The following is a 15,605-nucleotide window of genomic DNA, read 5'->3' on the forward strand; positions in this document are numbered from 1 at the left end:
CCCTACTGATTGTTCAAAATTTAGGACTAAGGAAAAATCACTGTGCTGTTGATTGAAACCTGTAGATTTTGAAAGGTGAACTTTTCAATTTTTCAACTGGAAGAGCTGAGAGAAGTGCAAGATGCATTTCTGTATCCCATTTCAACATTTCAGCAGGAACATTCAAAGTCTCAATAGCAAGAGACATCAAATGTATCTGTAAAGTTTTGCAAATAGTTCCCCCCACCCCCCGAAGCTAATGAAATCTTATAGTCCAATTCTTTTCTTGCTTAGTCTTTGTATAGCTTCCCTGTTTCTCATCCCCTCATGGAAAGCATATCCGCAAGGAAAAAGCATTGCTCCAATGTTTCGCAGTTCAGGATGATTAGGTCCAGTTTAAACATTAAAAAGTAAAGTCTGCTTTGAGTTGAGTGTGAGACATTGTGACTCTGTGGATGTGCCTGTGCAGTATGGATGTTTTGTTATTCCTTCTAGGAAATTTTAAAAACTTCTAGACTGGCTTAAGCCCTGGCGGTCTCCCATTGACATGCTAACTAGGACCAACCCTGCTTAGCTTATTGAGATGAAACCTAAATGCTTTCTGTTTCAATTGCTTATGATCAAATATCAGTCAATAAACCAGAGATAATTTCATTGTCCTTCTAGGTGTCCAAGGACAGAATACACAACCATTCTTTTTCCAGCTTATAGATTTGACTTTTTCATTGAAGTTTATTTGCTTATTTGTTTATTTATCAAATTTATCACGGCCCACCTCCCCCACAAGGAGGGACTCTGGGCGGTTCACAATAAAAACACTTAACCACAATATAATATAAATACTATACAATAATATCAATGAGCAATAAAAATATTAAAATAATATATTAATATATAATAGGATCAACACTGGTCCAAACGCCCTAGGGGCTAGATGGCCAACCTGGGCCCCCTTTTTGTGGCCCTCAGGGTGCCCGTTGGCCATGATTGCTGAACACTGATGGCACTGCTTCCTGATACTTTCAGAAGATGAGCAAATGAAAACCACATCACAAGCTCTAAAACGGGCAGATCACAATTAAACACAGAGAAAACACCCTGAGTTTTCCCCAGACCTATTCTGCTCCATGTGTGTAATGTGCTGTCCCCCAAAAGTATTGATCCCCTTGGCTACTGCAGTGCCCCTGTTTAGGTGTAATGCCAATTGCGTGACACCTGAAATGTGGCTGCACACAGTGGCATCTTTAAATCAGACATAAGTTAAGTAATATACTGTACATATATACCATCTTTATTATGGTCCATACACATTAACCCATAAAAGAATATAAACATAAACATATGATAATCAGGGATACATTATTTGATGGTGTATCTTGACTGCTGACATGGCAAGTTTGGCCACAATATTTAGTGGTGATGTCATTAGAATCAGATTATAAGTGCCCCACTATAATAATAATTTTTATTACGCAGCTATGCACATGCATGATTTTAGGCCCAGAGAAGAAATGTGAAGTCGTTAAAATGGATCAGGGGTTGAAACGTGGAGGCCTTGGTGCTCTCTGAGCTTGGTTGTTTGCTTGCAGACATTTCATTTCATTTCATTACGACTAGGTCACATCATCAGTGTTATCAAGCGTCATCAGTGTCAGCAAGCAAACAACCAAGCTCAGAACACCACGGACTCCACATAACACTGAACTGACACTGAAACAGCAAGCAAGCTCTTAGCACAGAAATAAACTCGTATTCCAGTTTCCCAACAAGTTATGATATTCAGCTTTTATTCTGAGCAGTAACATCATGCTAGCTTAAAAAGATACAGTAGAGAAGTTCCAATCATTCCATATAAACATAGGGTATAAGAGACCCCAGTGGCCCAGCAGGTCATTTGTGCTCATTAACTTATGTCATTTTGTCAAGGACCTGTTTGGCTATTAGAGAGATAGGTGTCACTGAGGAAGGAAAGAAAACACAAGGCTGAGATCAGGAAACAACCTGGTCACTCACATACCTTGTCTGCTTCAACCCCGGTCTCCAGCTGCTGTTTCTGCTTAAGGCAGAGGTGTCCCACTTTAGCCAAGAGCTCATGAGGATGAATGAAGACACGGGAGCTCAGGAGGAAGGTGAAAATGTATGTCCTCTGTATTGAAAATATGGGAGAAACAGAAAGGACTTTTAAATTTATTTTTCCCAGAAAAAGACACCCTGATGATAGACTTCTAAAGATTAGTTGAAGACTTGCCAAGAAAACCGCAAGGATTTTTTCTGTGAAGTCGTCAGGTGTCAAGATTGACTTGAAGGAGCCTTGAACTTTTACCATTTGAATAATGGAGATCAAACACATTTTAGTTGCCTTTTGAGCTATCCATCCTCCCCAGTGACTTATAGAACAAAACTGTAAATATCAGGATTAATACCAATCAGTGATGATCAACATCCCACAACCCCCAATGCCAAAAAAATGTAGACCGCACAACTCTAAGCTGTATCAAAGCACTCCCAGGAAGTATCACAGCAAGGCAGAGGTAATGCTCTGTTGGAAAGTGTCAAGTCAATGCTCTATCAAGGTGAAGCAGCTCATTAAGGTGGATCTCTGCTGAGCCACCTGCCTACGTACTAAAAACAAGCATCTGTTGTAAGCCTACAAAAACAGAGCTGGCCATAGGAAAACATAGCCAGCCTACAGTAATGAGGCTTAACAAACCTCCACTAGTAATGTGTTTACACAAATTCTGTCTCTCTATCGCCTTCCATAGCTGTGGTCTCAAGTAGGGCTTTTATTGAAGATCTAAGAACAGGGTAGGCAGAGTTGAACTGAATGTTTTAATGATGAAGGAAGTCTCTCCCCCCACCCCTTCCTGCCCAGCCAGGAATCATGCATCTTTTTCCCCCCTACGTTCATTCTTTGAGGACTTCAACTGGGCATGGTGACTATGCAGTTGTACCACCACACTTGGCATGACAAAACCCTTTAGTTTCTTATTTTTGTTTCTGGAGAGTTGTGCTTTTGTAACATCTGGAAAACCACAAAATAGGTGCATTAAGTTTTTTGGCTTTCAATTGTTCAGTTTTCTATTGCTGCTCAGATGGTAAAAAGAGGAAGAAATGAGGCTCAAAGTCTGGCACAGACGTCAGTAGCATGATTCTGGGGAGCTGTAACCATGAGGTAAGCCCAAACTTGCATTCGGAATGTGTTTGGTTGTTCTGTGTGCTAGGTCTGCCATGACTGAATTTACAAAGATGGTCAAGTATATGAACCATATTTTTATTGTCTCTCTGTGCCTGACTGTGAGTTTGGGATCAGTCTGAGTCTTCAGATTCAGAAGCTGAAGAACCTGACCAGTATGAACCTCAGTCTGCAGCACAGGAATGAACAGGCCAAGCTCCCAAGCCCAGCACTGATATTGCAAATACAAAGACAAGAGAAAAGGAAATCAGGCCACCTCCTTGAAAGAAAGAAGCACGATTTATCCAATAACATAATCAGCTCTATATGAATGAGATAGCTTTTGGGACTGGCTCTGTGTGGTGAATAATGTTCTGATTCCCTACCTGTGACTTTCTTCTGTATATCACTGTTGGATTACCTGGAACCCTGGACTTGGAATGGACTATTTTCGGATCTTCCTGAGCTGGAGATTTCTCTATCCCTAGATTCCGTTGGTAAAGTGAAGACGGTTGCCTGTTTTCTATGCAGAAAGCTTTGAGTTTGCAGTAGGCTTTGTGTAACTTTGGTGGATGATTTATGAGCGCACTAAATACTTGAGCTCTCTGGCTGTGTGTGTGTGTAAGAGGCAGCACAATGTGATGAGACTTCAGATCAACTTAAAGAAAATGAACATGCAGTATGCATCAGGAATTTTTTTTTTAAAGGGAGTTGTGATAATAGGTGGGCATTTCTTCCATCAGTTGTCCTGTAAGATTTCTGCATGAAGGTCTAAACCCCCTCCCAAGTCTTCGCTTTCAAAAGTTCTCTTTTCTCATTTATTGAATTACATCCACAATCTACTTTCCCCCAAAGATGCTAAAAGATAGAGATCCCTGGTTTCATTCTAACGAGGATGGAATGTAATAGCTTTGGCTGAAACAGTGTGATTGGCTCAAAGGTGGCATTCAGTTTCTGTTATCCAGTATCCATTATCACCAAAAGGAGCACATGAAAAGGAAAGTGGCAATATTTCAAAGGCTGTTTGTGGTTTCTGTGCTCTCAATATGTTTGTTATCTCAAAAGGCTGCTCAAATCCCAGATGAATTCCCAGGACTGAGCAAAGCATTGGAAGTTTCATGAGGCATGTTAGTGCAAATGAAGCCACTCTCTTTTGACAATAAATCAAGGCTGGTGAGGCAGCTTTGAAAACTAGTGGTGTTATTTACACACGTGTGTGCAGGGACAGCCAATTTGCCTCGCTGGCAGTCCCGTTAGAAGTGGTGTTATTATGTGTGCACACACACAGGCATCCAGGGACAGCTTTCGACAGCTGTCCAAATCTTGCAAAAGATGGAACTGGTATAATGCTTCAAAGCGATGGGCTTTGTTTGTGCTAAACCCACTTTGCAAAACATGCCTTTTGAATGCTTTGCACAGCTCTAAGCAGCTGCAGTTAAAGAGGCTGAAATAGGGCACTGGGCCTCTTTCAGCTCTATTGCTTTTCTGGCTTTGATTCTTTGAAGATTTTGTCCCAGAAAGCTGCTGTGCTTCTCTTCCAAACCAAAGCCAGACTTATATTTCATCTGTTTTGGGGCCTTTTATTTAGTGCCTTTCGCCACCAATGCGTTGCAATGCATCTTGGCTCAATCTGTTTCTATGAGCTACTGATTAGCTCTCAGAGGCCAGAAAGCTTTTCCTCAAAGCTCTGAGCCCCAATTGACATTCACTGAGCTTTTTGCGCAAATCTGAATGAACCCTTTCTTTAATGCTCACATTTTAATTTGAAGTTATCACAAAGGAAGCCAAATTGGATTATTTGATTGCTGGACCTTTGCATACCCTCCAAATTGCTAGTCCGTGGGGCAAAACCAGTCAGACCACTTTGTTCAGACCCAGTGGAAAGAAGATAGGATTTTCCAAGTAGTGTCTTGGTCTTGGACATAGTGTCCAATGGCAGTTGCAAGTTGCTGTTGTGATTTTAATTGGTACCCAAGAGATCAATTAAGGCCAAATTTTCCTTCGAATCAGACCTGTTTTAGCTGTGATAATTTATCCACATATACTGGCATCGATACTTGAAATCAATATTTACTGAGCATTTTGAGAGGACAAGGTTGGGTGCCATGACGCAGAATTTAGCTTTGAAAATTAATATTTTAACTTATACTGTAATTCTATCTATGTCTATGGAGAAATAATTCTTACTGAGTTCAGGAAGTGCTATTCCCAGGGTTGATATATGTAGGCTTAATGATCAAATAGCTCAGCCTGAAAGGGCACCAACTTTAGACACTTTCTTCAGGTATTTGGTTTGTTTCAGTATTTCAAATGTTAAACTTGACAGGTGGGAGATTTGAATACAGCGGATTGGTTCTTTTTTCACTGGGATAATTCTGTGATTTCAGTGACATACTGAAATTTCAGTGACATACCGACTGTATTTGCAAGGCTATGTCACCAAAAATAGAACAATTGCATCCACATCTGCAACTCTGTGAGCAGGTTATAACCTTTGAAGAGATTCCAAGTGGATCAAGCTAAAGCCCCTAATTTTATTTGCATATATTTGAAAACCATCTCTGCTAAGAGGACAGACTGTTAAGCTTATTTAAAAAAAAAAAGTATGGGTTGAGTGAGTGAGGAGCAGATTAACAGACCTCCCTGGAGGAAGTCTTAAAATTAATTCTGGCTGTTTAATGCAGTTAAAATAAAGCTCAACTTTTGGCCACAGGCAGGAAGGGAGACCTACCCTCCGATCTGTCTGCCTGCACAGAGATAGCTGACTTGATGTGACAGATTATTGATGCAGGTCACAGGGAGAGGACAACCAAGTACAAGTTCTCCAGAAATGACAAATGCCTCATTTCTTTCCCTGCTCCCTTCCTTTGCTGGCAAGCTGCTCTAAGTGTGGATAAACACACGGTGCATAAAAATGCAGAAGTGTGAGGTGGTATTTCCCCAACCTTCCCTTCTATGTGTTGAGTTCAAGTGCAGTTCAAATCAAATCTTTATTATGACCATAGACCATTTCTTTTCCTCCATATTACGTCCCCTTATGTAGTGGTTGAATGGAAAAAATCACACTGTATTGATGTAAAATCAACCTTGGCTGGTTCCAGGAAGCTAAACAGAGTCAGACCTACTTAGTATTTGGGTGGGAGGCTATCACGGAATGCCCGAGCTGCAATGTAGACTGGAAAATCAAAAATATCCCAGAAGATGTTTGTATGTGTCTGTTTAATGGGAGAACATCTGAACATGTATCACCCAGTACAGCCTGTTTGAATAAGAGGTTTAGCACTTCAACAAATGATGGCTTAGACTAGTGTTTCTCAACTCAGCAACTTCAAGATTTGTGGACTTCAACTCCAGAATTCCCCAGCCATCCACACAACTTAAAGTTGCCAAGTTTGAAAAATACTGACCTGGACTAGATGTTGCCACCTTACAGTGGCAACCCATGATCGTGGTCCCATTTCCTTAGAGGTGGAATATTTTCAAGGCAAATATTCTCAGTGGTAGTTCTCAGATATTCAGAGCAGTGGGGAAATACTTGGGAAAGTCCGGAATGTAATTTCTCTGCCCCCCAAAAAAGTGACATGCAACTATCCCCAAAGTATATTGTGAAATTAGCAAAGAAGGGATGAATTCTCTGTTAGATCGCCTTAAACCAGTTCAAATCCTGATTCAAACTCCCATCCAACCTATGGACAGGTCTCTATTTCTTAGTTAAACCTTTCTGGCTGCTCATTGGGAGGCTGAAATCTCATTTTCACCTACTTGGAGAAAGGCTGTAGTGCTCCCACCCAAAAGAAAAATAAAATTCTGGAACAGATTAGTTAGCTGAGCACAACAGTTGGAAAATACTCCATAACTCTGACAGAAAGCTGCTTCTTAAGGCTTCTGGGAAGGAGATTTTTCTTTTAAGTTCTCCTGCCTGGATTGTGAGATGAAGGAATATTTGAAACAGATAGGACTCCATGTCTTCCATAGTGTTTGAATTGGTTTCCTCATATAAGGAGGAGCCTCATAGGGAAGGCAGCCCGTGATCAAATGTTTTCAAGAATTGTATCATTTCCAAAAGTTTGTGTGTGTGAGGAAAAGGTTGAAAAAAATGTGCCCCTTCTTTCTACCTATGATGTAAAATGGTAGACGCTGAAATGCCCTGTAGGGAATCTGAAAGGCTTGATATGAAAACCCTGTGCAATTAGAAATCCTTAGGTAAAGGCAAAGGTTTCCCTTGACGTTAAGTCCAGTCGTGTCTGACTCTAGGGGGCGGTGCTCATCTCCGTTTCAAAGCCGAAGAGCCGGCGTTTGTCCGTAGACATTTCCATGGTCATGTGGCTGGCATGACTAAGCAGAACACCATTACCTGCCCACTGAAGTGGTCCCTATTAATCTACTCACATTTGCATGTTTTCGAACTGCTAGGTTGGCAGGAGCTGGGACTAGCAACAGGAACTCACCCCGTCATGTGGATTCAAACCGCTGACCTTCCGATTGGCAAGCTCAGCAGTTTAACCTGCAGTGCCACCGCGTCCCCTAGAAATCCTTACTGGTTTATAAATGCCCTGAACAAGACAATATGGAAGCTGCACTCACATACTATTACAATAGATCATGTCACATCATCATTATCATACCACATCACCATTATGCATGATGGTGCTGATGCTATTTATAATTAAGTTCGTCTGGGTTAATTTTGGTTTGAATATTGTATCACAGAGAATTATGTTTTCTATAGAGTAGAAGACCAAACTGGCACCAGAATACTCCTGTCTCCTGCAGAGAACTCCTCCTTTCAGCCCTGAGTCCAAAAAGATAGATGGTTCTACCTGCAACTGGAGGTGTTATAGCTCAGCCCTTTCTGCTACACTATCCCTTGTGCCATTCAGCCAGAGTTGCTTCCCTCTGATCAAGCCTAGCTTTGCTTTTATGAAAATAGCTGCTGTCAGTTATGTAATGAGTGGACCTTCACGTTTTCAGGCTGTGTTCCTTGGAATCTAAATCTTAAAGGAGAAACAGTAGAGACCAGTTGCTCCTTCCCATGCTTTAGACCAGTGTTTCTCAAACTTGGCAACTTTAAGATGCGTGGACTTCAACTCTCAGAATTCCCCAGCCACCCCATGCTGGCTGCAGAATTCTTGGGGTTGAAGTCCACCCATCTTAAAGTTGCCAAGTTTGAGAATCACGGCTTTAGAAGCTGATGAGAAGCATCTGCAGATTACTTGGAAAAGAAGAACATGCCTAGTGTCACCAGCTAAGAAAAGATGGATGTAGAATCTGAGTAACTAATCTCACACATCTCCAGTAGCGACAGCACTTCCCATATTTCAGGAGACAAACTATGGAGTCTGAGACATATAGAACTTGCTCAAGTCAGGAAGTGGAACAGAAAGCAGTGCAAAGTTCTGAATTCCAAACACACATGACCTCAAATAATGTCCACATGAACACGTTTCTCCCCAGTTCATGTTCTAGTTCCATAAACAATTTCCTTGAGTTCCTTGTACCTAGAAAGGAAATAAAATGTCTTTCTATCCCTTGTCTCAACAAGGCAGGCTAATAATCTCTGACATCCTTTTGAGTTCCTGCTATGGCCTAGTCTTCCATTATTGTCATCTCTGCTGTCCTGACTGCTTGCCAAACCATAGAAATGGAAGGGGCCATTGAGGCTATCCAGTCCAATGCCTGGTAGTGGAGGGATCTAGACTGAAGCTTCCCAGATAGGTGGACATTCAGCTTCTGCTTGAACACTTTCTGGTCATTGTTTCTACTGTTGAACTACTACTAATGGCTCTTACTATTAGGTATGTCCTGATATTCCTCTCCTGTTCTACAAAAAGGGGGATGGATATAGTAGCTGCAGTCTGAGAAAGGCCAGCTGGCCAGCCATTCACTCCCAAGTGATGGTTCTTTTCTACTCACAGTGTTGGAAAAGTGTTAGTATATTTACACTGCTGAGGGAGCTGGTGGAGACCAAGCTGCTGTAACTCCTAATTTGTGACTGACGATTAGAAATGAATTCTTTGTTCAGCATGCACACCATGAACTACAGGGAGCAGCCAATGAGCTTCTTTAACCCATGCCATTAACATAATCTGCATGTCTTTTTAAAAAAAAAAGATAGTTGAATGCTTCTTGCTGTTGGATGGCATTATATGCACTGGGGTCCTCTGAAAATGTTGCTTTTAAAAGGTACAGCCTTAATTAGCTTTTGAGTAATGGTGATGTATGAGCTTAGAATAGCTGGAGCTAAATTCTTTTCTAAAATCGCATGCAATTATTTTCCTCTCTCTTTTGCACTGAGGGGGTTTAAGGAACAAAATTTCGTAGATCCTAAGTCACCCGCTGCATGCCTTGCAACTCATGAAATCCCATCACCACATGGGCCCTGCCTTATCCACTTAAGAAATATGATCCTTGGTGTGCTGTAAAACACCTGGTGTGGTCCTCAAACTACCAGATGCTGTGCAGTCCTGGCCTATAGATAGAGGAAGGTTAAAATATGAATATTGCTGGACTGTACATCAGATTATAGATGAAGCATCGCTTTAAATGCATAAGAGAAGCAAGACCTCATATGCACACATATATTTATTATTGCATTTACACCCCACTTTTTCTCTGGGACTCAGGTCAGCATCCATGGGTGTCTCCTCCTTTGATCCTCAGAGCCAGGTGGGCTGAGAAATAACCCCAAGTCATCCAGGGAGCTTTGTGGTCAAAAGCAGACTCTGGCCTTCTCTGAAGTCCAACACCGTAACCACAACAGCAGGAAGCAGTTTTGACAATGACAAGCCCATCTGTCTAATTGCAAAGAATGTTTTTTGCTTATCAGATTTCTAAGGCTGCCCAATTCAACAGCGACTCTGAGTTCACAGATTACTAACAACACTACAACGACTTATGCTCCGAAGAATCAGAGGTGATCAAGACAGGGAGAATAAGCAAGCACCATAAGTGTACCAAACGTAATCCAATCCAGGTGGGCACACACACCCCAACTGAGCCCAGAACCTGAGGAAAAAGCCAGGTCCTCAAGACTCCTTAGAAAGATAGCAAGACCAAGGTTATCTGGACCTCCAGGAGGTGGCGGTGCTAGTGCAGAAGACAGACACGGCAACAGGGAGGGGAAATTGTCAAGCCTTACAATAATATTCTTAGGTAAAGAAGCGTTCCATATGAGAACACTGACCCAACATTCCACTCTTCGACTTAAGCCCCATTCGCATCAAATGGTGGCCTTATCCGAGCCAATGGCTACTATTCACCAAGAAGACTACCGTATATGCGAGCTCGGGTCCTGCTCTGAAAGTGTGGTATGTTGGCTGTGATTTTAAAAACAAGCCAAGGGGATGAAAACCTTGAACTCTGAAACTGAACATTATACCCTGTGTAGTTGTCAGAAGATTACACATATTTGGGGTGGGGTGGGGGGAGGAAAGGAGAAAAGCAAAAGCAAAAGAAAATCCTTTGGAATGAGCTTGAAATGGAACAAAAGAAGGCTTGGGGTGTTAAAATTGGAAAGAATGAAGTGAATTCCTCTACTGCCTAAACTTGTTGCTAAGAGACATGTTAAATTAGGGAGGATCGAGGGGGTGAAAGAGCAAGGAAAAGAGAGACTAAAATAGTAACTGCTAGTTAAGGACCAAGAATGTAGCAATATCTTCTGGGGAAGAAGAAGAAGAAAAATATATTGTGCCCCTCAGTTTATGTTGCTCGGTCTGGAACTGTTTGTTTGTTTGAGCGTTTGGAGACATGGTTGCTTACAATGGTCATGCATCAAGGGTTATAGTTAAGTACATTCCATTCCTAAATTCCAGGGATGAAGGTTCATTGCCCCCTTTTGAGCACACTCATTTCCCTGGGTGCAAAACAAACTCTTGTATGCAAATGAATTTTCCTGGAATGCCTGTGGGTCTTTTATTTCTCCCTCCCATTCTCCAGCATGGCTGGAAAAAAATGGATGCTCCAAGTGAAAATCTTCCCTCCCTCCTTCCCTCTCTCTCTCTCCAACCTGGAAAGTTACTGTAATTCATCTCTAGAGAGGCATAACGAATATGTGAAGAAGCAGATTTTTTTTCAACTGTGTGCTACTGCAGTTCCAAAATTAACAGGAGAATGTCCAAGCCAGGTGTTTGCCTGATCTATTACAGAAATTCACTCTTGTGGAATTTTCACTTGCTCAGCCCAGGATCAGAATGTATGAGTTGCCAAGTCAGGGGGAAAAAAAAAAATCAGTGTTTCAGTCCCAAGGCACATCAGTTTTGGGCGTAAACTGGCACAAAAGAATCAAATGATATTTAAAGAATAGGCCATGCTTCATATTCTTATCACATATCAAGGCATTTGCAGTTTTGACTTAAGCTTGAATGGGAAAATAAAAATCTAAGATGCATTTAAAAAAATACTGCACGCAAAAATATATGCAGGGATACTAATAAAGTTCTTTATTAGATCTGATCCTGCTTTACTTTCCAAGATCAGCTGTGTTTTATACTATTTTATTACCATGGCTTTCTGCTAATAATGCTAGGAATTATAGCTGATGATGCTGAGAACTCTATTAGAAATTCTTACTCCATCCCTGCTTTTGCAAGATTTCTTCAAGAGATATCCATTTTCTGTCCATAGCATTAGCTATGTGATCTCATGGAAGAACAGGATTTAAAACACACAAATGTTTTAAAACATCCTCTCTAAAAGCAGGAAGTTGTTGCTGCCTATAAACAACCCCAGGACTAAGGAAGGAATTGTCCTTAATTATTTCTGGAGTTGTTGATAAAAAATAATTACTTATTTCCAAAAGCCCCTAATACTTTCAGCACTGTCATGAGTAAGGATGGCGAGCAGGGGGCTCCCATCCAGACTGTTAAGCGCATGCGTAGCACTGAGGAATTAGGTAGCCATTCAAAGAGACACAGATCGGGACCGCCTTAACCTTTGGGGTTTATATGGCTGGGTTTTTCCCACGCTTCTTCAGTTTGTTAGGATTCCTGTTATGTACAAGCAATAAAACATTAGAGACCAGTTCCTTGTCTCACCATGTTTCCTGGCAGTTAGGACAAGCACCTGGTTCTAGGAAACCAACAGCAAAAGATGAGGAACATTATAACCATCTACTTACATCTGGATAGTAATCCATGGTGGGAACCAAATGCTCAATGAGGACCTCCAGGGATCCAGAAATGAGATTCCCATCCTGATAAACAGGGTCGACATTCCTCTCGCCTGTGTCTGGCTGCACCTCTCCCCGACATCCCGTCCCAAGCATGCTGGAAAATATTGGTGTCTGTGGCATAGTTTCCTGTAAAAGCAGAGGACGCAACATGAAATAAAAGGAAGCAGCATGAATGTCCTAGAATGCCTTTTTTTTTTTTTTTTTTCCATGTCTTTGGATCATGTCTCTGCTAGGAAGAAATGCCAACTTGATCTTATGCACCATCGAGGTTGGCTTATTCCTTTGGAAGAAGTGGACTGATGCATGACTAGGAGCATAGAAGCAAGCTGTGCACTGTTGCTGTGTGTGATCATTCTGGAAACTGGCAGATGAATCTGGAAGTTTGGGTCTCACAAGACTTTGGTTGTGATTAAGGGCAGGCTCATGATCTTACTCGGTTGGCAGGATGAGATTTGTCTCACAATTAAAAGATTAAAAAACAACCAGCATAACTAGAAAGAAAATGGTTACAGAGGAATAACCTTAACATGCTACATTTAATCTCTTACTGCCAACACATTCATGTATACACACAACTACACCCTTTTTGTTTTATTAGGGTAGGACATATTAATTGCAGCTGTTCATAAGTCTAACACTTTTGAAAGAACAGCTCCCAAATCAGTTAAAAATTGATAAATACAAATTAAGAGCCTGAAATAATAGAGTTGCTTTAAACTAATCAGCGTGAAAACTTTTAACAGTGATTATAATTTGGGAGACAATTTTAAGGGTATTTACTTCCTAGAGCTTGTTCAATGCTTAGTTCTCCAAGTCTGACATGGAAGGAGATGCTTCTTTGCTCAAATGTGCTCAATCTAAACTGGTTGGAAGGATGCTCGCAGGACACCAATTTGGAATGTCTCTTTGGTGTGTCAATGCTTCCTCTCTATTCTGTTTCATCAGTTTGAGGTTGGGACAGCAGCATCTTTCATTAACCCTGGGCTCTTGACTCATGATACATTCTAGAAAGGCTGAAAATGCAACTGTTAGCATTGCCCTGCTGTTCCTACCAAAGAGCAGGCATTCTGAGGAGCAGTCGATCCCTGGAACAAAGGCAGCACCATTGCCAAAGCTAATCTACCAGAAGCTAGACCCTGTTGAGGAAAAAAACATGCAGGAACACATAACACTTTCTTTAAGCTGGTCAGAAGCAGGCAAGATGAAACCAAGACCTAATTCTAAAACAACAACACATAGTGCCAACTGCCTTAAGTGCTTCTGCTTGTTCATGTAAAACAACACACCTGCTCTCTTGAGCTAACAACAGAGATCTGTTGTTTTTTTCCTGCTACTCTTCTCAGTATCTCTTTGGTTCCATCCAGTGGTCATCCAGAGTTTTGCAACCCAGGTCTGTTAGTCCTATTAGTTTTTTTTTCAACTGTCTTACTAAGTTGTGCAATAATCAACTATAAATATCAGCACTGTGAAAGCAAAATTGCATGTGAGGCAATAATGAAAAAAAAGTTGCTATGGCTTGCCTAGAATACAGCTACTACTAAGTGCAGATGTCAAAGTGATTTAAGTGTCAAGCCCTCCATATGGCTTCTCAATAGCTTGTGTTTACTATCCTGAGTTTTCAAGGTTACTAAGCTGTACCTTAGAGAGCTGCTAAGCAAATACATATCAGAAGCTGCTGTAGTAACATCAGCTTCCTTCGTTTGTTCCATGACAATTCTTCCATTCTCCATGAATGCTTTACTGTTTGATATTTACATTATTATTTCTGAGAGGTTTATTATTGCCAGCAACTGGAATCTCCTGCAAATTAGTTCTCAGAACTTGAATAGTTGAGCCCCACAGCTAAAGAGGTGAATGTTGACTTTCAGTTGCCTAATGTTAGACTCATTCTGTCCCTCTCTTCCTCTGGATTTGCTCTCCTTAGCTCTCTAGATCACTGACTTTCAGTTACTCATATAAGTAAAGAATCCTTTTATCAAGCTCTATTTCTGATAATGTCAGATATGTCCCTGTAGTCACCTGAGCCACCAACAGAAGTGGTTTGACATTGTCTTCTTCTGGAAAGCTTTCTCAACTTCCCAGTCTAGTCCACAGCCCTGGAATATCCTGTCGGTCTAAGTATTAACCAAGTCTGATCCAGCTTAGCATTTCAAGATCGGCCAAGATGGATGGGCTAAGTGCTGCTACCTACCTGGGTTTAATTTCTTAAGATCCACCAATCACTCTTTCAAAGAACCCGTATCTCATCATGATAAAAACAAAAAGCTTCACCTTCTCCCAAGAACATTAATATTCTTAGAGGCATTCTGTTATCTATTAGAACTAGTACTTTTGATACTCTTCGTTTCCCTCCCAAGCCCCCGTTTCTTTGATACCCAATCACTTCTTTGTCTGAATCCATCATTTCCTAAACCTGCTTCTTCTACATGTTAGGATTTACATTTCTTGGAGCTGCAACTTCTACAGGCTGTTATTAAACATTTTGCCATGCATATTTTGCCCCTCTCCAGATAGAAGGCAGCATCTAGCTGGGAGTCACCAATCAAGAACACTAAATAGGGCTGGCCCTGGTGAGCATTTCAGTGGGGGACCGTCTTGGAAATCCAAGCTGTAGGTTAAACTGGGACGTCAGCACAGCATCCCAGAAGAAAAGAGTGCCAAAACATTTTCATACAATGTCAAGAAAACAGAATGGAGGTGTCCATATACAGTAAATCACTAGGAGTTAAACTCAGCTCAGAGATGGCTTTAATTTCTTTTACGTCTGTGGGATATGACAGTTCACGTATTCTGTGATGGCAGCAGACTGTGTAAGGTGGCACCTACAATTTCCTGCAACCCTTTCAGGTGAATTTAAACAAAGTAGATAATGAAAAATCAACTTCACCTTGAAAGCAAACTGACAAGAATTTATGGATTTTTCTTGCCAGTTTTAAAATATTGAGCCAGGTAACTCAAGGTTATCTATTAAGGGAAAAATAATTCTTGCTTTCTCTCTAAAGGGGCTTAACTCAAGAGGTACTATTGGCAGTTGGTTGGGCATCAAAGTCTGAGAGACGTAGAAGTTAAGAGTCTCAAACTCCAGGAGTTCTTTCTTTGCAGTCTGTATTCACTTAGGGAGAAGGAGGAAAGAATTCAAAGGAGAAATATAACAACAAATAAAATGTGGAATGAAGACAGAAATACAACATGTGCTGTGATGCTTTGCTGCGTAAAGCAGCGTTCCAAGCTGTCTTCCCTTTATTATTTTATTTATCTAATTTATCCCCGCCCATCTCCTCCCAT

The 15,605-nt window shown here is 41.2% G+C and overlaps 1 protein-coding gene across 2 annotated transcripts in view; it reads right to left on the minus strand.

Moving 5' to 3' along the window:
• Positions 1–15,605, minus strand: part of RASGEF1A (RasGEF domain family member 1A) — a 70,481-nt gene that overhangs the window by 23,630 nt on the left and 31,246 nt on the right. For both annotated transcript variants that reach the window (XM_063307713.1, XM_063307712.1), the window contains exons 2-3: positions 12,267–12,446; positions 1,997–2,125 (exon numbers count right to left, since the gene is read on the minus strand). In XM_063307713.1, coding sequence (XP_063163783.1) covers positions 1,997–2,125; positions 12,267–12,440 — 303 coding nt within the window. In that variant the 5' untranslated portion in view covers positions 12,441–12,446. The remainder of the gene's footprint in view (positions 1–1,996; positions 2,126–12,266; positions 12,447–15,605) is intronic.

The sequence above is a fragment of the Candoia aspera genome, chromosome 6 (genome assembly GCF_035149785.1).
Source record: "Candoia aspera isolate rCanAsp1 chromosome 6, rCanAsp1.hap2, whole genome shotgun sequence".
Taxonomy (NCBI): domain Eukaryota; kingdom Metazoa; phylum Chordata; class Lepidosauria; order Squamata; family Boidae; genus Candoia; species Candoia aspera.